The 21,437-nt window shown below is 48.2% G+C and overlaps 1 protein-coding gene across 1 annotated transcript in view; it reads right to left on the bottom strand.

Moving 5' to 3' along the window:
- Positions 1 to 268: 268 nt before the first annotated feature.
- Positions 269 to 21,437, bottom strand: part of LOC116824564 (inner centromere protein) — a 30,172-nt gene continuing 9,003 nt past the window's right edge. Inside the window, exons 4-17 of the mRNA XM_075065024.1 lie at positions 17,002 to 17,056; positions 15,153 to 15,186; positions 13,142 to 13,238; positions 12,383 to 12,434; positions 10,671 to 10,788; positions 10,448 to 10,582; positions 6,631 to 6,740; positions 6,431 to 6,551; positions 5,301 to 5,432; positions 4,363 to 4,529; positions 3,944 to 4,055; positions 3,578 to 3,676; positions 1,467 to 1,626; positions 269 to 611 (exon numbers count right to left, since the gene is read on the bottom strand). Coding sequence (XP_074921125.1) covers positions 397 to 611; positions 1,467 to 1,626; positions 3,578 to 3,676; positions 3,944 to 4,055; positions 4,363 to 4,529; positions 5,301 to 5,432; positions 6,431 to 6,551; positions 6,631 to 6,740; positions 10,448 to 10,582; positions 10,671 to 10,788; positions 12,383 to 12,434; positions 13,142 to 13,238; positions 15,153 to 15,186; positions 17,002 to 17,056 — 1,607 coding nt within the window. The 3' untranslated portion in view covers positions 269 to 396. The remainder of the gene's footprint in view (positions 612 to 1,466; positions 1,627 to 3,577; positions 3,677 to 3,943; positions 4,056 to 4,362; positions 4,530 to 5,300; positions 5,433 to 6,430; positions 6,552 to 6,630; positions 6,741 to 10,447; positions 10,583 to 10,670; positions 10,789 to 12,382; positions 12,435 to 13,141; positions 13,239 to 15,152; positions 15,187 to 17,001; positions 17,057 to 21,437) is intronic.

The raw sequence follows: 21,437 nt of genomic DNA, 5'->3' as shown, positions 1-21,437 counted from the left end.
GAAAGTGCGGAAGAAAATTAGCCTAACGCATATATCTTTGCAAAATTCTGTAAGGACAGAGCTAAATCAGTGGTGTTTCCTGCAGTTTAGTTAAGGATACACCTTGATCTCTCCAGTGACTGAACACGCAGTGAGTCAAAGGTGTACAAAAGAGGCTGGTAGTGTGCACCAGAGGGAATATCCCCTGTAGGTTTGGGTCCCTCCCCCACATCCCCACTAGAGAAAAGTCAACAAAAATCCTACATGCGACAAACATGAAAAGCCCCAGTAACATCTGACCTTTATTCATCTACAAACATTAAGAGATTTACAGAGATTGAATATTATAAAATCCTTTTTCTTCCATAGACAAAGACTAAAACCCCATTACTCCATAGGAGACATGTTCCTCCAGCCTCAGTATTTTTTCAGGCTGTAGGGCAGGCCGAGTACAGCTTTGGCACCTGGAAAAGGTGGGGAGTTCCAGACAGCAGAGCTGGTGCGCTTAAAGTATCGCGGCTTGTTCTTGTAGAAAATGTTCTCCAGCTTAGGGCTTATGATGGCCCCAAAGAGCGTGGTGATATCCGGAGGGTTATAGTACTGGTGGATGACAGCTTGACTAAGCTGAGTCCCTGGAAAAGAAAGAGTGAACAGTTTATTAGACTGATTGAATTGGCCTTTAATTCCTTCACTGAAACTTAGGTGCGTTCAGACTGCTCTAGAAGCTGTACATCCCCATCCCCCTACCGCCTCCAAGACTGCAGATCTCTGGGGGGGAGCAGCTTCGCCTCGGCCCACTAGGAAATCAGAACCCTGGCATGGACTTCGGTAGCACAGAGGGTGAACGTGCTAAGTATTAAATTGTGCTTATCAAAAGGATCTGCAGTAAATCGGGGAAGGTGGAGAGGAGACTTTGCCTATCTCTCAGGAGAACCCTACACCTTCTCTCAGAGAAAATTAGGGTTTATCTATTTAGTCTTGTTCCAGGTATCCCAAAAGGGGGTTAAATAAGGTAACTGAGTGAGATAACAGAAGTGTAAGAGCAGCAGCCAGCACGGAGCTCAGCTGTAGCACTCAGCCTTAGAAAGCAGCACTCAGAGGGAATGGTGGCCTGGACATTGGTATTACCCCTACAAAGGAGCACAGGGTCTTTAACAACAGTCACTGGCAAGCAGGTTTAGGCCCAAAATGTAGGTTTCAAAAACATACATGAAAATTCATCCTTTTGCTATGTGCTAAGACTCCTAGTTCAAAGGAAGTGATTTGTTATCTTGGTGCTGTCCCATGCACCTCCAGAGAGGCTCAGTACATCTTGGTATAACATTCCATCGGCACAGCTCCAGGCTGGCATCTTTAACAGCACAACACCTCATCTCCTTACACCACAGGCAGAGAAAGCTACCATCAAGTCTCATTAAACAGTCCAAGGGACCCAGCAGGGGTTTCTGAATGGCCAGGGATAGATTTCACAGTGAGCTTGCACATACCATTGGCCCAGGCAGGGATGGGCTTGCGGGGCTGGCTCTCATCGTCCGTAGAGTCGTCGCTGTTCAGATCCATCCCGTAATTATTTGGATTGATGGTGGGGGGCTTAGGCCCTTTTGGGCCCTGCGGGGTCATTTGATAGGAGTTACAGATAGGGGAATTCTAGAAACAGAAAGTAGATAAGCAGCCCTAAGCGATCATAACAGTACCATGCTGAAGGGTTCTAGTGACACGCTGAGCCCCAGGAACCCCTAACACTGCATCTTGGGTGGTAGACCAGGCTATCTGTAAGGCTCTGTCACTTCTGCATTGGCCTGGGCAGCTGGCCCAGAAGCCGCCCCTGGGGCAGTCTTGGGCCACTCCACCTCCCCCTCCAGCAGCAGGAGTTTGGGTGTGGAGGGGCTCAGAGCTGGGGATTGGGGTGTGCTTACCTGGTGGGGGAGCTCCCTAGAGGGCAACAGAAACTTCCCTCCCAGCTTCACATGTTGCCTCTGCCCACAGGCACTGCCCCCACAGCTCCCATTGGCCTCAGTTCCCAGCCAATAGGAGCTGCAGAGTCAAGGCTTGAGATGGAGGCAGCACATAGAGCTAGGAGCTGGAGGTTACCGCTTCCCAGGAGCCAGGTAGGAAACCTGCCCCAGCCACAGCAACCCCCCAGCCCCTGCGGTGCCCTCCAGGCTACGCCCCCAGGGATTCTCCCCCAAGCTGCCCCCCTCTCAGTTTTAGTCAGAGGTATATAGTAAAAGTCATGGACAATGAATTTTAGTTTACTTCCCGTGACCTGTCCATGACTTTTACTAAAATACCCGTGACTAAAACGTGCCTTAGTTATTTGTATTAAAATGATAGGATCCTAAAGTGAGGGTTTTGGTACAAACAAGGTTTCACGTTCCCTTCTCTAACTTAGGTGAGCGTCATATTGGTAAGATAAAACTGAAGTGTCTAATAGACGGCTGCAGCAATTCTATACAGTAAATAATGTTTAAATCACAGATGACTGCTCTCCTCTCAAAGCTGGGGGTGATTTTAGGGTGCAGACTTTCTTCTTCTCCCGTAAGACTAAAGTTGAAGTCTTGTTTGATTATGTTTAAAACTACTCATACTTTATCAACAAGCACATATGCAACGTTTATAGTAGGGGATTTATATAATCGTGTAAAGACAGTTACTGGAATGCTGATAGAGACAACTAAACTGGGGAAGGTTTAGCTAAGAGGAAGAAGCCTTAATTTAACCTTTAAAAAAAAATAAAAAAGGTATTAACCCATTGACAAACATTTTTGTCAATCTGTTCCTAGGAGAATTAAAACTTCCTGTTTTAATCAAAATTCCCACCCCAAGTAAGTGGGGAAAGAAAATTTGTTCCTTACTTGAAGCCTCAACTTCGTTAACTTTTGTGCATTTAAAGTTTGTTTAAAAAGAGCCCCACTCTAGAAAAACAAGCATGTCCTTCAACGGTCTGCGTGCTCATTTTAATGTTTCAGCCACAATCATTCCCCTCCAGGATCAGACCAGAAGGGAAGCACTTGAGGAAAGGTCAGCAACTCAGATGAGTTTTCAGGGGCAGTTTCTCAGCCATAGTTGCAGATACTACACTATAGGACAGACACCCAGCACCATCCTAAGGCTATTTCTCTTATTTAAAGCTTCCGTGCTTCACCCTCATTTGATAACATTCCTGCTCTCTGTGGGGCTCAGTCTCCTTCAAATGAAAGAATTCAGGGAGGAGTGAGAACATCAAGAGACTCCTCCCTCCCTGCATCCACCATGGGCTGAAGGTCCATGACAAACACTGATATTTTTCCTTAAGGCCTTTTCATTGAGAACCTCAAAGCAATTTACAGAGAGGTGAGATGGTGCTCAAGTACCAAGGTGATGAGCATGGCATACAAATCTAGCTCATCCTCATATTAATGATGGGGGGACAGAGATTAAATGACTTGCTGTGTGATCTTGGGCAAGTCAGTGCTGGTATCAGAAACAGAAGCCAAATCCCCTGCTGTAACCACTACCCAGCACCACCTCCCTTATGAAAACAAATGGAGACAGCAGGACAGCCCCATTCCTCTGAGTGCTGTGCTCAGGCTTGCATCTCACTGATGTCCCCTCTCACCTCCACGTCCATGGTTACATTCAGATGGTTACTGGCAGCAGCTGCGGCTTTCTTCTCTTGCTCCTGCCGTTCCAGCTCTGCTAGACGCTGCTCCTCTTGCTAAAGCAGAAATCACCAGTGCGTAAGTATTAAGATTTTAGGAGTAACTAACCCCTTCTGTAGCATGGGTGGGCTGCCAGCTGCTACAGGGAACAAGCACTGCCTGTAATGGACAGGAGAGCTAGGACTCTCCCAGAGATTAAACTCTATGACAATTTATTCCAGGAGCACCACAGCCCACCTGCGGCTGGTGGCCAAGTTGCTGCTGCTGGAGACAGCACTTGTTATAATGGCTGCTGCAGTCAGATACATGTTGAGTCTCCTTACCCGTTTCTTCTCGTTTTCTTCCGTCTCCTTTTGGAGCCGCTCCTTCTCTCTAGCTGCCATCAGCTCCCTCTGTAGGCGAGCCGCCTTCTCCTTCTCTTGCCGCTCACGTTCTCTGGGAACCAATGAAACACACCAGGTCACGCTCAGAAAGAACAAGTGTGCAGACTGCATCTCCCCCACAATGCCTATTGCACTTCCTCCTCCACCCCAGTGTCCAGGGCCTTCACCAGCTGCCCAGTGCATATCTCCCACTATAGGGCCCAGAACTTCTTCCTGGCTGCTCATCGCTCATCCTTCACTCCAGGGCTGTGCTGACAGAATATAGGGCTTGGCCAGGCCCTTTCACTGGGCCATTCAGCCCCTGCTCTTCTCTGCAGAGTCACGGCAGAAGTTTCAGGACATGGAGGGTCATTTTTCACCTCTCTGCCTGAATCCTCTCCTGTTCCTTCTTCTTCTCAAGCTCTCTCTCTGCTGCCAGCTGCTTCTCTCTCTCTTGTTCCGCCTGTCTCTGCTCTGCAATTTTCCTTGCTCGCTCTTGCTCTTCCTCCTCCCTCTTCTTCTGCATTCGCTCCTTGTGTCGGCGCTCCTCCTCCTGACAAGCAAAAGGAAGCAGTTACCTCCACCTTGCAAGGGAAGAGGGGGATATGCAGAAAAGCATGAGGGTCAGCCTGCCTGATGCCTTTCTGCAGCTCATCACTACAACATTGATGGACTGAAGCTTTCAGTGTAGTTTCTGCTTCCCTTTCTAAGATGCACAATCACTTGCTTAGGTCTCCCCATCCCACTGGCACCGGAGAGAGATACCCGACTAGGTCTCAGCTCTGTCACCCTGAATGTCGATGGCCCTCAGTCCCAGGATCACAGTGGTTCCTGAGTTCTGATCCTCTGTTAATTGCAGTTCAGATTCTTTACAGATTATCTGATGTCTGAGATCTCCCCATTTACATCCTGCCCACCCCAGGAACTGGGGAAGATGGATTAACAAGCACTGAGCTCCCCAAAACACTGACTTTTGAGGATGTGGAGAAGAATGAAGCAGCTCATGGACCATGTGGAAGAAATGGTTAGAAACTCATGAAAAGCACAGAAACTGGTCTGTAGTGAAGGGAAGGATGGGGTGGCAACAAGGAGTCCCAAAGGGACCCGAGGGACCTTGGGGGACAGAAGAGTGTACTTTTCCCTTCTGTAGGCTAATTCTCCCTCAGCTACTCACTGTATAGTCCTGCCCTCCTCCCCATGTACAGGGACTGTGACAGATCAGTGTTACTCTGGCTGCTCCCCTGCCATGTATAGGGCAGAGTGCAGCATTGTCACCACATCCATTCCCCCAGCCCACCTTCCTTCCTGCATACCGGACCCCAGCACAGCTCACCAGCGCTTTCTGTTTTCTGGCCTCCTCCTCTTGTCTACGCCGGGCCTCAACATCTCCCATCTTCTTGGCAGCTACCTTCTTCTTTACCTTTTCCTCTGCCAGCCTCTCCTCTCGCACCTGAGACAGTCACACATACATCGGGTCTGGACCTTGCTGTTGCACATGGGACAACTCCCCTGTAGGTATTACATCCTCTCTGGCACATCAAGCTCAGCGGGGAGTCAGGGACATCTCTCTCCAAAGGGTAAAAGATGCCCTTCCCTTTACCAGAGAGTCTAGAGGCCCAGTGGGGTCTGTGCATATTTCTTGGAGCATAAGCTCTTTGGGGCAGTGACCTTGTCTTCCCCTGGGTTTGCTCAATGGGATTCCGATCCCAATTGAAGCCTCTGGATGCTACCTTATCTTAAAGGCAGGCAGCACCCAGTGCAGTGAGTCCAGCAGCACCTGGGACAGTTCACATGAGGAGAAGCTCTGCAGAACACACAGAGTATATCTGAAATAGAATGAGTGTCACTTAGCAGAGACTGTGGAAGCTGCATTGCAAACCAAAAGCCAAGGGTAAGCCAGTTTCCATCTGGCTCAAATTAAGGGTTTCCTGAGAGGGAACATGGCCCACGGTGGCAACGGGGACAGAAGAGAGCAGGCTCCACAGACAAGGCTGCTCTGGCTCTTCATACCCATCTGAACGGCCTTGCCCTATTTGTAATAGCCTAAGACCCTCAGACACAGAGGCTGACGGGGGAGATGGTTTATTTGCGCACATTCTCTGGCTAATAACCAGACTGGGTACTAATTGACAAAGGAGTCTCTGCTCACTTAAATGCACCTTCCCCTGTATTCTCCCTCATCATTCCAGCCAACAAAGACTCCTATCTGGATTAGCTATAATCTCAAAACAAAGCAGAAACTCAAACCCCCTTAGCCCCAAGGTTCAAGTCAGACCTTTAATGAAATATTTCCCCATTGGTTCCCTGGGTCTGAGCAATGTCAGTCCCCTTTGCCCCTATACAAGAGAGGACATGACCGAAAGTGAGGTGACCCCTTCTCCACCCTACCCACTCCCATAAGAAAACCATTGTCTCAAGAGGCTCCATGGTCAGATTGAGCCCACTTACCTTCTCACTCTTCTCATCAAATTGAGCAAGTTTCTGCTCAATCCGCCTTTTCTTCTCCTCCTCCATCTGCTCCACCCGCTCCCGAGCCTGCAGCACCTTGCGCAGACGTGCTTCCCGTTTCCTGTAGGATACCAGAGAGCCGGTTAGAAGCAATTCTGAGATGAGCCAGAGATGGAGCAGCTGGAGGGACAGTTACTCACAGTTTCATCTCCTCCAGGCGCTGTCTCTTTTCCTCCTCCAGCTTTTGTTTTCGCTGTTGCTCAGCCTCCTGTTTCCTCCTTAGGCTCTCCAGCCGCTGCCGCTCCTTCTCCTGCAATGGATGGGAAGGTCAGATTATACCCAGCTGCTGGGGCTTGTTTCTGGTGCAGTCTGTGTGGCCAGAGACAGCCAGAAACAACACACCAGGGAACTTGCAGTTGCAACCAGAGCCAATACAAACCTCCCTGGCAGGAGGCAAAAAGGGCCCCAGTACCACAGTGGATCAGCAAGGTGGTCAGCCCAGCTGCAATGGGAGAGACAAAGCAGCAGTGCTAATTCAGCCACCCCATTTTCTAGGAGCAGGAGAGGAACTGTGGGGCACTGGTTGTGTGTCAGAAGCATTACCCTAGATCAGTATGTTACTGCATAGGGTGCATTTGGGCAAGCAACACTGTCTGTGATTTCTATGCTGCATTCACCACAGAAGTTCGACGGTCACTAGCCAGCGTCAGTGCTAGACTTCAGCATGAGATAAGGGAACAGGTGATATCCTAGGTAATCCTCTGCTCAGATCACACCCCAAGATCCCCCATTGCCCCTACTTTCCACCCAAAGGTTCTCTCAAAGGTTTGAATTGTGGCCTCCATGCTTCCTGTTGAGGCAGACTAGAATGGACTCCCAGTTACAGCAGTGAGCCCCCTACAACAAATGAATAAATCAATGCAGAGCACTCAGCTCCCCTCGCACACATCCCACGTGACCCATGCTGAATGTGCTGCCAGGCTGAGGGAAATGGAGGCCACTAGCAAGGCTGTCCCTAGGGGGGTGCAGGGCCCGGGACAAATCAGCCTCCCCATCCCCCATGTATTCCTCCCCATTGCTCACCTCCCCACTAAGTCTCTTCACCATCTGTCCAGCACCCCTCCTCCCTCTCCTCCTTGCCATTTGCTCGCCCACCTGCCTCATCCCTTCCTGCCCCCCCACTGCTCTCCTCCTTGCTGTCCACCTGCCCACCTCCCTGCTAGTCTCCTTGCTGTCTGCCCCCCGTCCACCTGCTTCCTCACCCCCTCCCACTCACCTCCCCACCCCGCTCGCCCCCCCCGCCTCCTCACCTGAATATCAGGACAAATGGCATCCCTATTGTACATCAATTGGGATGCAGGACAAAGGGCTAAATATCAGGACAGTCCGATTTTATCAAAGTGCGGAGCCCAGGGCAGTCACCCTGATTCGCTTTACTCAAGGGACGGCTCTGGCCACTAGTTCCACAAGAGTCTTCTCATTGTATTAGTGTCACAGTCCATCCCAGGATGCTTAGGTAATGCCTCTGACCCCTCCCTGCTCTTAACTGAGGGGACGGATCTTAACCAAACAAAAATCTATATTGTGCCAAACCATCTGATAAAGGGAGGACTCTCTGGACAGGCAACCTGCCCTGTGGGGGCATTGTTTAGACTTGCAGAATCCTGCATCATCTTTGGCTGTGACTGGAGTGAAGCACAAAGTAGCATAGCCCAGGCAGGGATGACAGAGCATTCACCAAGTAGGTGAGTCATAGATTCCCAGAAGGGACTATTGCGATCACAAGTCTGACATTCTGTATAACACAGGCCAGAGAACTTTCCCAAAATAATTCCTACATCGGAAAAATGGGCAATCCACCACAACTCATGGTAAATGGTTCCAATGGTTAGTTACCCTCACTGTTAAAAATGTACACCTTACATCCTGTCTGACTCTGCACATCTTTGACTTCGAGCCATTGAATTGTGTTCTAACTTTCTCTGTTAGATAGGAGAACCCATTACTAAATATTAGCACCCCCACAGAGGTACTTCTAGACTGTAATCAAGCCACCCTTTAACCTTCTCTTTGTTAAGTTAAATAGGTTATAAATCACTGTCATGGCTCTTCTCTGAACCGTCTCCAATTTATCCTTCTTAAATTGTGGACACCAGAACCGGATAGTATTCCAGCAGTGGTCACACAAGTGCCAAATACAGAGGTAAAATAATCTGTATTCTCCTGCTCAAAATTCCCTTTCATGCATCCAAGGATTGCATTAACCCTTTTGACCCTTTGTCACACTCGGAGCTCATGTTCAGCTGATTATCAATCACAATCTCCAAATCTTTTTCAGAGCTTCTCAGGACAGAATCCCCCCCCTTCCCCCCCCGCCCTGCAAGTCTAACCTATATTCTCTGTTCCAAGATGTATATTATTTCATAAATACCGAGTGATAAATTGTTCTCCTTAATCACTGAGGCCAGGACAAGAAGCTTAAATTGCAGCAAGGGAGTTTCAGGCTAGGCATTAGGAAAAACTTCCTAACTGAAGGGTAGTTAAGCACTGGAACAAGTTACCTAGGAAGGTTGTGGAATCTAGTTAAGTACCTCCAATAATGAACAAGTTAGACAAACATCTGTCAGGGATGGTCTAGAAAATACTTAATCCTGCCTCAGTGTAGGGGACTGGACTAGATAACCTAAGTCCCTTCCAATCCTTTGTTTCTATGGTTCTGTTGTCTGCCTGCCCCCAGTTTGCCAAGCAATCCAGATCACTCTATAGCATCGATCAGTCCTCTTCATTATTTATCACTCCCCCAATTTTTGGGTCAGCTACAGACTTTATTAGTGATGATTTTGTTTTTTTTATCAGTGACCTGGAAGAAAATGACAACTACCATAGGGCCAATAACAGATAGCTGCAGGATCCCCCTAGATACACAACAGCTCGATGATTGTTCCACATTTATAATTACATTTTGAGATCTACCAGTTAGCCAGCTTTTAATCCATTTAGTGTGTGCCATGTTAATTTTATATCATTCTAGTTTTTTAATCAAAATGTCGGGTGGCACCACCATCTGTGGAGTAAGCTTGTGTGTGTCATTAGCAGTACACCAGGGAGATTAAATCCTTCACTACTTGTGTGGAGAAAAGAAGTTCACCTTCAGAGTACAGCAGAACCCACTAACTGGTGCAGGCCCAAAGATTCCCAGCAATGCACTAGCAGCTCTGCTATCTGTTACTGGAAACAGGCTGTAGATGACAGACAGGACTCAGTGGTCTAGGTTTCTGGAAGCAAGACCAGATTTCATACAATTTAGATTTTAGTACTTTCAATTAATTTTTGGACAATGGAACAAATGACCATCCCAAGCAGATCTCCTGTTTATTTTAAAGGCACCCTGTATTAGCGAGCATAAGCAGGAGGCATGCATCCATGGCACCCTTGCCTCTACTGGGCGTTCCGGTGAACCTGATCCCTTTGTACTTTACTGATGTTCTAAACAGCTGTGAGTTTGGCTGGTTCCTGCTGCCCTTTGAATGAGGACCTCTCTTCTCACTGTTGTAAAGCAAAAATATTAGGACTGTGTGCAGGTAGTGAGCAAACTAAAAAGCACCCACTGCCCATTAGTGATGTGAAACGTGCACCTACTGTAAGCCCAATCTATGATTAAGGAGAGTCATTACTTACGACAAATTCACCCTGTGTAAACAGAACATGGGGAAAAACAACAGTTACTCCCTTTGGAAATCACCATATAAACCTAGAACCAGACCTTATTGGCTCATTTAGGTGGCTGCAGGGGTCTGCCTCCAGAATGCCATTGACTTCGGAGGTGGAGGGCAGTAAGTGGCACCACCTGGATTTAACTATCCATTTGCATGGAGCAGTTTGCAGAATCAGGACCCCAGTTCCATCCTTGCCAGTAGCTGGTTACAGTTACCACACTGCATTGAGACCCACCCAGGCCTTTGCAGCCACTCTTGCTCTCTTCCCTCCCATCCCACTAACAGAGGGAAAGGGCTTTACCTTGGGATCAGTTCGGAGTGGAGTGTTGTGTTTGATGAAGGATTTCTTTATACTACTTCTCCCCACTGAACATGGGGTCATCAGCAGCTGGTTCTTCTGCACAGTATGTAAAAAGGTCTTAAATGGACGCACAACCTGTGAAGAGAGCACAGACAGTACTGGTAGCTGAAGGAGAAGGGAAGAGTGCTAGAGGAAGTATGCTGGGGCTGGGACTCTGCCTCACTTTGCTGGCTGGACAGAGTGGTGATGGAGTCTTTTTTCTTGGAGGGGAGAGCCCGCCTTCTTCTGCTTGCTGCCCATCATACAGCTCATCCACGGCTTTCTTGTAACTTGGCTTTCTCCTGCAAAAGTTAACACATATCTATTACACAGCGACCCAACAGTGGAAATTCTTCTCCTGATCTTAGCAGCACTCATGATTCACACTGTCACAGTTCCAGGGTTAACTGCACCTCAGTATCCTTTGTGGTCTCAAGAGCACCCCCCTGAGGACTCAGACCTCTCTCGGGAAGGGAACATGCATGGCTCTTCCTCCAGACCAGACTTTTAGGGCTGCAGTTCCCTTGCAATCCACTATGTTTATCCAACCAGGTCTGACTTTCATTTAGCACTTGCAGTTCTCTCTCAGGAATAATGACAGTTAATCAGTGACCAGACAGCTTTCCCAAAGCACAAAATGTTTATTAGGGTAAAACAGGGATGGGCAAACTAAGTTTTAAGCTGGCCCGCAAACTCCTCCTGGGGAGAGGGGTGCCAGGTTGGGGGCCAGGTTTAAGCCAGGGTGCCAGGTTGGGGGCCACACCATGTGGCTCGGCCCTACTCTAGCACTCCAGCCAGGGGCCGCTCCACATGGCTCCCAGAAGCCGTGGCACGTCCCCACTACACCTTCTACACACTCTGATGGCCCCCTCTGACGCTCCAATGGGAGCTTCAGAGGCAGTGCCTGCAGATGGGGCAGCATGCTGAGCTGCCTGCCCAAGTCTCAGCATAGGAGCCGCAGAAGGGACATGCCACTGCTTCCGGGAGTCGCTTGAGGTAAGTGGTGCTCGGAGCCTGCACCTCTGAGCCTCTTCCCACACCCTAACCCTGATCCCCCTCCTGCTCTCCAAGCCCCTTGATCCCAGCCCAGAGCACCCTCCTGCACAACAAACCTCTCATCCCCAGCCCCACCCCAGAGCCCACACCCCCAGCCAGAACCTGCACCCCTTCCCGCACCCCTGCCCCAATTTTGTGAGAATTCATGACCCACCACACAATTTCTATTCCCAGATGTGGCCCTCAGGCCAAAAAGTTTGCCACCTCAGGATAAAAGCATTATTCAGAAAATAAATTAACAGTTTACATGCATGCTAAGCTCTACCAGGTATTACCCATCACCCACAGAAAAGTTTGTCAGTTTTGTGTTCCACAGTGAGTCTGTCGGAGTCAGACCAGGCTGACTCTTTACATAGTTTTGGAGGCTCTGTCTCCAGGCCTCCTGATCCAGGTTTGAAAGAAATCAGTCCAGGGCACTTCTTCCAGAAAGCAAAGCATCAAAGGGATGAGTACCTGCATAACTAGCACTGGGCATCTGCATTAATTCCCCGAGTCATTCCAGATTCCATGGGAAACTCCCCCAATGAGACAGGAACAAAAAGCTACCTAGAGACTAGTGTATCAATAACGCTATGAATATCCCATAGGCAAAGCAAAATATTTTAAATCTTTCAAAAATACATAGCCACAAAACTGCGTGTATCAGAGCTTTTAAAAGTAATTGTCTGATGATCTGCTACAATTACCTGGCTAATGAGGTATTATAACGCCATGCTAGGAGATGTGGATTAAAACCCTTCTTCAGAGATGCAGACAAGCTTTCATTGAAACCCTATAATGTTGAATGAAATCAGTCCAGCCCACCCAGACAATTTCCCCTTCCCTCTGATGAGAATGTACCTGACACTCTGGGGCTGTTCCTGAGCCTCATCACTCTTATCGGAATGGCTCTCTGCAGAGAAAGAGTTACAGTTAATTCCATCTAAAAGGTTCCCTTCAGGAGAGTCCAAAGCCAGAGTCATCAGGCCTAGCAGCTCAGCCCCTGAGTACGTTGCTGGGAACCTCTTCTGCTCTTGCCATGAACTTAACAGAAAGTGACTTAGCCACCTCCGAACCCCAGCACTCTGACCAATACAAAGTGTTATCTTTACACAAGACTGTAGGAAACAGCCCACGAACGTTGTCTGTGGTACGCACTATGCTCTGGCCTTCTGCATGTAGATGCACTGAGATAACAGCCTCCATCAAACCATAAGAGGTTTCAGATCCTCCTTACCTACCCCTGTAAGATATAACAATCCTCCAACCTTCTAATGGGAAAGCACATTTACCACATTTCCTGAAGGAAAAACTATAACAAAAGAGTCCAGCATGGCCAAATGTCACTTGGTTTGAGACGGGGTAGTGAACTGGCAGACCGTAGGCCACATCTGGACCACCAGACGCTTTTGAATCGACCACTTCATTTTATTTATTTATCATCAGTATTGTTTTTGCCATGTGAAAACTGTTTCTGACTACTCCCAGTTTGAGAGATCAGACCAGTTTCTTGCACAAGAAACCTGGTCAATAGAATGCGAGACAAATTAACCAACCCTCAAACAAACAGAATCTTGCCCTTTCCTGAACCTCAGTCAGCAATGGGGCTGAAAGAGTTACCTGTACTGCTCCCCTCCTGCTGCTCTGCCTGGACGAGGTTGCCAACGGCTGTCTTGGCATTCCTAGGACGAAGGGACATCCCAGGGCCTTGGGGATCCTGCAGAAAAGGCAACTGGATTTCAGTGTGATGCCCAGAGAGAGAAATAAAAACTCAATCAGCATTTTAAAGTATTCTGTGTCCTACTGGCAAAGGCAAAGCACTGGGAGTACAACAGGTACAGATCCTTCAAGTGAAGTCCCACCCTGCAACTGTAAGAGAGAAAGAAAGCCCCACCTGAGTAACAAGCCACAGCACTGAAGTAAATAGCAGCTGTTCGCATAGAACACAAGAGTGGCCACAATATGCAGGGATTTTTTTGCTCATATTGAGCTGGCTGAACACAGGCCATCTGACACCCAAGACAGTCAAGGCTGGATAACTGCTGATTGCAGCCTTGTCCAGGCAAGGGCAGATCAACATTCCATGTGGTGATTGTGCGCCTGTTACTTCAGATACCTAATTCCATGCTAAGAGGTTGGAGGGACCTAGAAGAGCTTTATTTTATTAGTATGACATGTATCTTGCTGTCTGCTACATGGGTGTGTGTCACAGGGTGGCCTGGGGCCTTTAAGACGGAACTGGGTCAGTCAACCTGTGTCTCATTAACAGGCTCACAATGGAGCCTGACAGAGGGCAGCTGGTATCTATAAAGCCAGCAAGGAAGCTGCAGAGTGTTAGCAGGCTCCTGCAGCAGCATCTGACACACCAGGGAACAAGACTGCAGCCAGACAGAGCTGGGAGCAGCCTGCTAAAAGCAGGGAATTGAGTTGGCCTGGTAATTCTGTGAGCATCCAGTGGATGAGGAACTGCTTAGAGGAGTTTGGGATTATTATGTGCCTATAGCAAACCTGTGCATAGAGAGTGAGCTCTGGAAGATAGTGCTTATGCTGTCAGAATGCTGCTTGTTTCAGGGAGCCCATCTAAGCAGGCACAGATGAGATTTCCTCAGACTAAACTAAGCGTAAGTGGTGGTGAGGTGCCTCCATGTCCTTGGATAGCTCTGGGAAATGTCCCAGGGAGGCAGATCTGCAGAGAAACAGACTAACCTGGTGCTCAGAAGAGCAAGAGCATGAGGGATAAGTCAGACCTCCCTAACAGTTAGCATTTCCCTCAGGCTTTAGTTAAGACAATATGCCTGTAGGATTTTTTTTTTTTTTTATTGTTTTAACCCTTCTGATTCCTATATCCCTACGGCAATTGGAGAAAAATACTTTGCTTTGAAGAGGTTGTTCAGAATCACTACGTTTGCATATTGATCACAGGCCCCCAAAGGGAAGTCTCTGGCAGGTACCAAACACTGTTGGTAAAGGGGGATGTTGTAACCTCATGATCCAGTCTAAAAATGGGGTGAATCACAGGATTCTACCCTGAAAGAAGAGCTGCTGCTGGGCCAGGGATTTAAGGAATTGAAGATGGCTGAGGAAAGAGCAAGTGATTCTGAAACAGGAACTCACACAATCTTGAAGCTTTTCCTCATAAGACCAACTGAAGGGAGCACAAATCAGGGAGGGAGTGGTTTCAGCCTGCATGGTAGTTACAATATTCAGTAGTTCTCTAATATGCAGAAATGGACAAGCCCTTCAATTAGACCTAAATATTATTTAAAGGTCAACAACAAAGTTTTGAAAGTTGCACTCTGTTTCAGTTCCCAATTTAGTAATCGTGTACAGACTGAACAACAATTCAGTCAAAACACTTTCCACTACCATGAAAACTCATTTGTTTGCCTGCTGAGGTAAGGGCTGAAGATTCCGAGTTTTTCCACCAAGTTTCTGATCACCATCAGCACATAAAACTGAACAGGAAACAGGAGCCAAAAGTCTCCCCCCACCCCAATCCTTGCTGTGCTCTGGAACAGTGATGCCATCAGTTTGCCCAGGACAATTTGAACTAAGGAGCTGATGGACAAAAAATAGCTTTTCATAGCTCTCTCTTAGTATTTATGCTGCATCAGCCCTACCCGGATCTTACCTCCTTACAGGGGATGGTAGATTCCAGCTCAGACCTGGAAGAAAGAGTTAGATGCTTAGTGGAAAAAACAGTACCAGCTCAGACCTGTCTGCGGGCAATGATACATTTTATGCCAGGATAACCATTGAAGAAATCCTCCAACCGTGAAATTCAATGCATTTATTTATGCACAAGAACTCCACTCCAAGCAGACATTGCTTTTAAAATAAGCCACCACAGAAATCTTCCCTTTCCCAAACTCTGGAAGAATGAACCAGGTAAGAGCACAAATGAAGGAGTTACTCAGCGCTCTAGAGCAGGGGGTCTCAACCTTTTTCTTGCTGAGGCCTCCCTCAACATGCTATAAACACACCAGGGCCCAGCAGGAGGGACATAACTCAGGGCTCCTCGCTGGGGTGCAACCCTTGGGCATAGGCATAGTTTTACTTCTATTTGGGGGAGGGGGCAAGAGCTGGCAGGACCTGAGCCAGCTCCACACAGTGGGGTCCAGGGAGGGAGCACCATCTCCACCCACCTGACTCACTCAACAGGCCACCCAGGCTGTGGGGGGACGCAACCAAAATATAACTCAAAGGGGGAGACTCAGTTTAAAAAGTCTGAAAACCGCTTAGGGTGCAGGGAGGGGTTAGCTAGGGGCTGGGTGCAGGGAGGGAGTAGCTAGGGGCGCAAGCAGGGGATAGCTAGGAGCTGTGTATGTGGGGGGGAGACTGGGGCTCCCAGAGCTGCTCCCGACTTCGGGAAGGGGGGCGCTGGGGCTCCCGGCTTCAGCCCCCGCGGCTTCTGGCCTGGGGAGAGGAGAGCTCTGCCGGCTTCAGCCCCACGCCACTCCTGGCTTCAGCACTGGGGCTTGGGGCACTGGGTTTCAGCTGTGAGGCTCCGTGGCCCCCCTGAAAGGGCTTATGGGCCCTCGGTTGAGAACCACTGCTCTGGAGCATCAGATATTTCTTACTCTAGAGCAGGGATAATCAATTATTTTTGTCAAGGTCCAAATTTCTTGGTCAAGGTATAGATAAGGTCCAGATTCCAGAGAAAATACAAAAGTGAATAAAAGGTGCCCTGATGCAGAGGACTGATCTGACTGGCCTGAATCTGAAGAGGCCCCTATCCTTCTTAGGACCGTAAAATCCACAGAACCCAAATGCAATTGGGGGATTCTTTGTTGGGGCACCTTTCTTGCCACCCACCCTCTTGTAACTGAGAGTTGCTTTTCTCAGCCGCAGTCAGACTTCGGGACCTTAGCTGGCAGAACCCATTTTATTAGTTCCTTATGGAGCACCTTTGCTAGAGAATGAACCCTTTTAGCCTGGGATTCTTCATCAGGCTTCAGCTCTCACGCAGGCTTAGAGATCACGCTCCCTGAGTCCAGAGGCTCCCTTTCAGAACAGGATCTCCCAGAACCTTTTGGAGGAGCAGGCTCTTATAGTTCTTTTGGGCCCTTTTTGAAAAGGCTTTACAAACATTACAGCCTTTAGCCAAATGCCTTTCTCCAATGCCTAAACAGCACTTTCCAAGCCCATCTGAAACCGAGGAACACTGAGAGAAGAGGAACATCTTGTCAACCCTAATTTCTTGCATGGGTTTGCAACCTTGGCCAAAACTGAAGGCAACAAAATGCAATGAAATGGTAAGAAATCCACTATACTAAAATTTAGATTTAATATCAGGTAGTTTAACTATTTACACTAGACTCTAGAAGCTCAAATTTGAGAGAAAAGCCTGGTTCTGTAGTCGCTCTGGCTAGTAAGGAACAGGAAGACCACTTGAACAGCTCCTCGGGATGTGGCCTGGAGAGCTGGATGGGCCTCAAGAATATTTGAGGAATGAAGAAACCTTGCATGAATAGCCTTACCTGATGACTTTGACATTTTTTTCTTCATCCGTAAGGCTCTCCACAGAGCTGTGACCTGAGGGAAAAAAGCGTGAAAAACAAAATGTAAATAAACAAGTCCCAGCAAAGCCTATTCCTGTCAATCAAGCTCAGAACCTGGGACCTGCACATCTATCAGGCTAGGGTATTTTGAGAAGGTTCCTGCTACAAGTGATCATATCTTAATGAATGCAAGCAGCCACAGGATTCCACAAATTGCTTTACAAATGGGGTGAACTAATGCTGGAACGACAAGAAGACTGCCTTCCCTTATTGCTCCAGAAATGGATAAGCTCCCCATATCACTCAGATTTAAATAGCAGACTATCCTCAATCAGGACAACAGCCTAACTTATATATAGGTCTATGAGTAAACTACTGAACAAAAGCTTTTGCCTGCCCCAGCAACCGATGTATTTATTTTTGTTGTCGTGAAGCACTCATGAACATTCAGTACTTGCTGACAGTTATGAATCAGATTCCCATAGTGCAGTTCTCTCTCTAGAATGATACACGCAAAGTACATGAACATAGATTGGCTCAGCAAAGCAAGATCTAGCTGCTGCCAACCTCCCATGCCCACATTGAGTATTTACGTCAAACAAAGTGTTTAGATTTGGACATTCACTGTGGAAGGCCCTGTCCAACCTACATGGATTTTTAAGCCATTTTACAGATGCATTAAGAGCAAAAACCCCTGCAAGAGGCTTACTCACGGTTTACTCTACTGAAAGACAAATTGTCAGCAATGGATTCCAATTGAGGACAACTGTTTAAGTCAAGGATGGGCAAACTACAGCCCACGGTCCAAACCTGGCCCACCAGCCATTTTAATCCGGCCCTCAAGCTCCCACTGGGGAGCGGGGTCTGGGGCTTGCCCTGCTCCCGCCAGGCAACACGATTGGGGACCGCTCCACGCAGCTCCTGGAAGAAGTGGCATGGGCTCCCTCTGGCTCCTTCGCTTAGGAGCAGCCAGGGAGCTCCACTCTGAATGCCACTCCTGCCCCAAGCTCCGCCCTCACAGCTCCCATTGGCCAGGAACTGTGGTCAATAGGAGCTGCAGGGGCGGTGCCTGCAGAGGGGGCGGCATACAGAACCACCTGGCTACATCTCCGTGTAGGAGCCGGAGAAGGGACATGCTGCTGCTTCCAGGAGCTGCTTGAGGTAAGCATCGCCCGCAGCCTGCACCCGAGCCTCTCCCCATACCCCAATCTCCTGCCCCACCCCTGATTTCCCCAGCCCTCCAAACCCTTCAATCTCAGCCCAGAGCAACTTCCTGCACCCCAAACCTCTCATCCCCAGCCCCTGCACCCCAACCCCCTGCTCCAGCCCTGATCCCCCTCCTGCCTTCCAAATAGCTTGGTCCCAGTCCGGAGCCCCCTCCTACATCCCAAACTCCTCATCCCCAGCACCCACACTCCCCCAGCCTGAAGTCCCCTTCTGCACCCTGAACTCATTTCTGGCCCCAGTCCGGAGCCCGCACCCCCAACCAGAGCCCACACCCACTTCCCACACTCTAAACCCAATTTTGTGAGCATTCATGGCTTGCTATACAATTTCTATTCCCAGATATGGCCCTTGGGCCAAAAAGTTTGCCCACCCCTGGTTTAAGTGCTAACATAAACTGTATAAAACTGTTTTCAGTAGTGGCCCACTGAGATCCATGCTGAGAATATTGTCAGCACTGCTTCCATCTCCTTGTCTACAGAGTGCTTTGGGCAGAGTCTGTGCTGCAGAAATTTATACAGAATTCTCCAGATTCTGCTGAGCCATTGTCAGGACCCATGAGAACCACACTGTAGAGAAGGCCACAGTCTCTAGCATGATTCTAAATAAATGGTTTAATTGAAACAATTTAGCAGTTGTGTTAATGGTGCATGTTAAACTGTGAAAGCTCTTCTGTTTGTGCTACAGATCTATCTTTAAGAGTCATGGAAGTCCTCAGCTAAAAAACAGATCAGTGGCTCCCAAACTGAGGGCCATCAGCAGTGACCCCTGTGCGGAGGATGCCATTTTGCTTTGCACAGTGTGTCCTCGCACATATGTTGCATGCGAGGTCATGATACACAAGGGACACCATTTTGCACTACAAAACTGAATCCACTATGCTCTCTGGGATCCCCACAGGAAGTACTTCATCAAAATAGGGTTGTGATGGCAAAAAGTTTGGGAACCCCCTGAGGCAAAACAATAGAACTGAAAAAAATGTTAGTGTAGCAGCCTTCTCTCTTAGGGTTGGGTATTTGATCAGTTGAAAAATAATTGGTTAATGGACCAGTGTAATACTGTCAATGTCAAAATATTCATATTTTAAAGTACTAATTTATTAGACGAAGGTTTCTAACCATTAGGGGAGTGAAGTTCTGGAACAGCCTTCCGAGGGAAGTAGTGGAGGCAAAAGACTTATCCGGCTTTAAGACTAAGCTTGATAAGTATATGGAGGGGATGATATGATGGGATGCTTTAATTTGGGCAAGTGATCTTGGATTATCAGCAGATAAGTCTGCTCAATGGTCTGTGAGGGGATGTTGGATGGGATGGGATCTGAGTTACTGCAGAATGCTCACGGTTTAGTGATCGCATTATTGGGCGTCGGGGAAAGGATTTCCTCCAGGGCGGAGGTCACTTGCTGGTGGATTCTCTGCAGCTTGAGGTCTTCAAACCACAATTTTGAGGACTTCAATAACTCAGTCATGTGTTAGGGGTTGTTATAAAAGTGGATGGGTAGGGTTCTGTGGCCTGCTTTGTGAAGGAGGTCAGACTAGATGATCATATTGGTCCCTTCTGACCTATGAGTCTATGAGTCTGAGTCTATGAGAACAGTAACTAAAGAGTAAGGACTTTAGTCTCCAACAAGCGTATAGCCTTAGATACTTAAGCCTAATTACAAAGAACAAGTTACTTAACTGAGTTGTTTTAACTAAAAAATGCAAAACACAATGAAATGCACTGTAATGCAATCAAAAAAGGTCACCACCTACATCAGAGCATACTTGCTGGAATATTTGGCGATATTTGATCATGGTCAAATAACAGGCAGTAAACTGACCAGCCTGTCAAGTCTATTCTTCCTGTTTTCCACAATTAGTCTCATCACACAGCTTATCTCCAAACCTTCTTTACATGCAAGGGAAAGACTGTGGTGTTTACACTTCAGGATTCTCTTACTCATTCACCTGGCGTGTGTTTACTTTTTGTATTTCACTCAGCTCCATAACAGAGCCAGAAAGTGAAACTCCTGCACTAAGACAATGTTTGCTTCCCAGCAAGGCAAAATGGGGATCTTTAAAATCCAATGATTCCCCCACAAACATCAGTTCCCATTGCAAGTTATTAAAATTATATATATTTTCATGAGAACACTTCTAGTCATACTAGGTCTTGAAAACCCCAGCCCCTCCTTGCCCGCCCAGAAAACAGGGGCTCCAAAACCGCGGGCCAGTTTCTCTTTAAGTGACTGGATCACAAAAATAGCTACTTTGTTTCCAGGGGAAAGGCACAGGTCTTGAGGAGAGCCCACACCACCTGTCAAGCTACTGGCAGCAGCAGTTTAAAAAGGGGAATCACGTCCATTGGCTTTTTCTGCAACTTTACAACCGCAAGAGACTCCAGAGGAATAGATACTAGGACTATGGCTTCATAAATCACACTCTTACCATCTACACCAGGGATGGGCAATAATTTTCGCAAGGGGGCCACTCCACGAATTTTGGTAAGTCATCACGGGCCTCACGTTTCTACTATATTAATGGAGGAGTGTGGGGTCTGGGAGAGAATTTGGGTGCAGGAGGGGGCTCTGGGGCAGGGTATTAGGGTACAGGAGAGGGTGAGGAGTGTGGGCTCTGGGAGACAGTTTGCTGCAGGAGGAGGCTCTGGGACAAGGGAATGGAGTGCAGGAGGGGGTGTGAGGTGTAGACCAGGGGTTCTCAAATTGGGGGTCAGGACCCCTCAAGGGGTCATGAGGTTATTACATGGGGGCGGGGGTCGCAAGCTGTCAGCCTCTATCCCAAATTCCACTTTGCCTCCAGCATTTATAATGGTGTTAAATATATAAAAATGTGTTTTTAGTTTATAAGGGGGGCGGTCGCACTCAGAGGCTTGCTGTGTGAAAGGGGTCATCAGTACAAAAGTTTGAGAACTACTGCTGTAGACTCTGGCTGGGAGGTGCTTAGCACAGGCAGCGCCTGGCCGGCAGCACAGCAGGGCTCAGGCAGGCTGCGTGCCTACCACAGCCCCACACCACTCATAAGAACATAAGAACGGCTGTACCGGGTCAGACCAAAGGTCCATCTAGCCCAGTATTTGTCTACTGACAGTGGCCAATGCCAGGTGCCCCAGAGGGAGTGAAGCTAATAGGCAATGATCAAGTGATCTCTCTCCTGCCATCCATCTCCACCCTCTGACAAACAGAGGCTATG

This window comes from Chelonoidis abingdonii, chromosome 4 (genome assembly GCF_003597395.2).
Source record: "Chelonoidis abingdonii isolate Lonesome George chromosome 4, CheloAbing_2.0, whole genome shotgun sequence".
NCBI lineage: Eukaryota > Metazoa > Chordata > Testudines > Testudinidae > Chelonoidis > Chelonoidis abingdonii.
The sequence above is the reverse complement of the archived record's forward strand: the minus strand, read 5'-3'. Positions and strand labels throughout refer to the sequence as shown.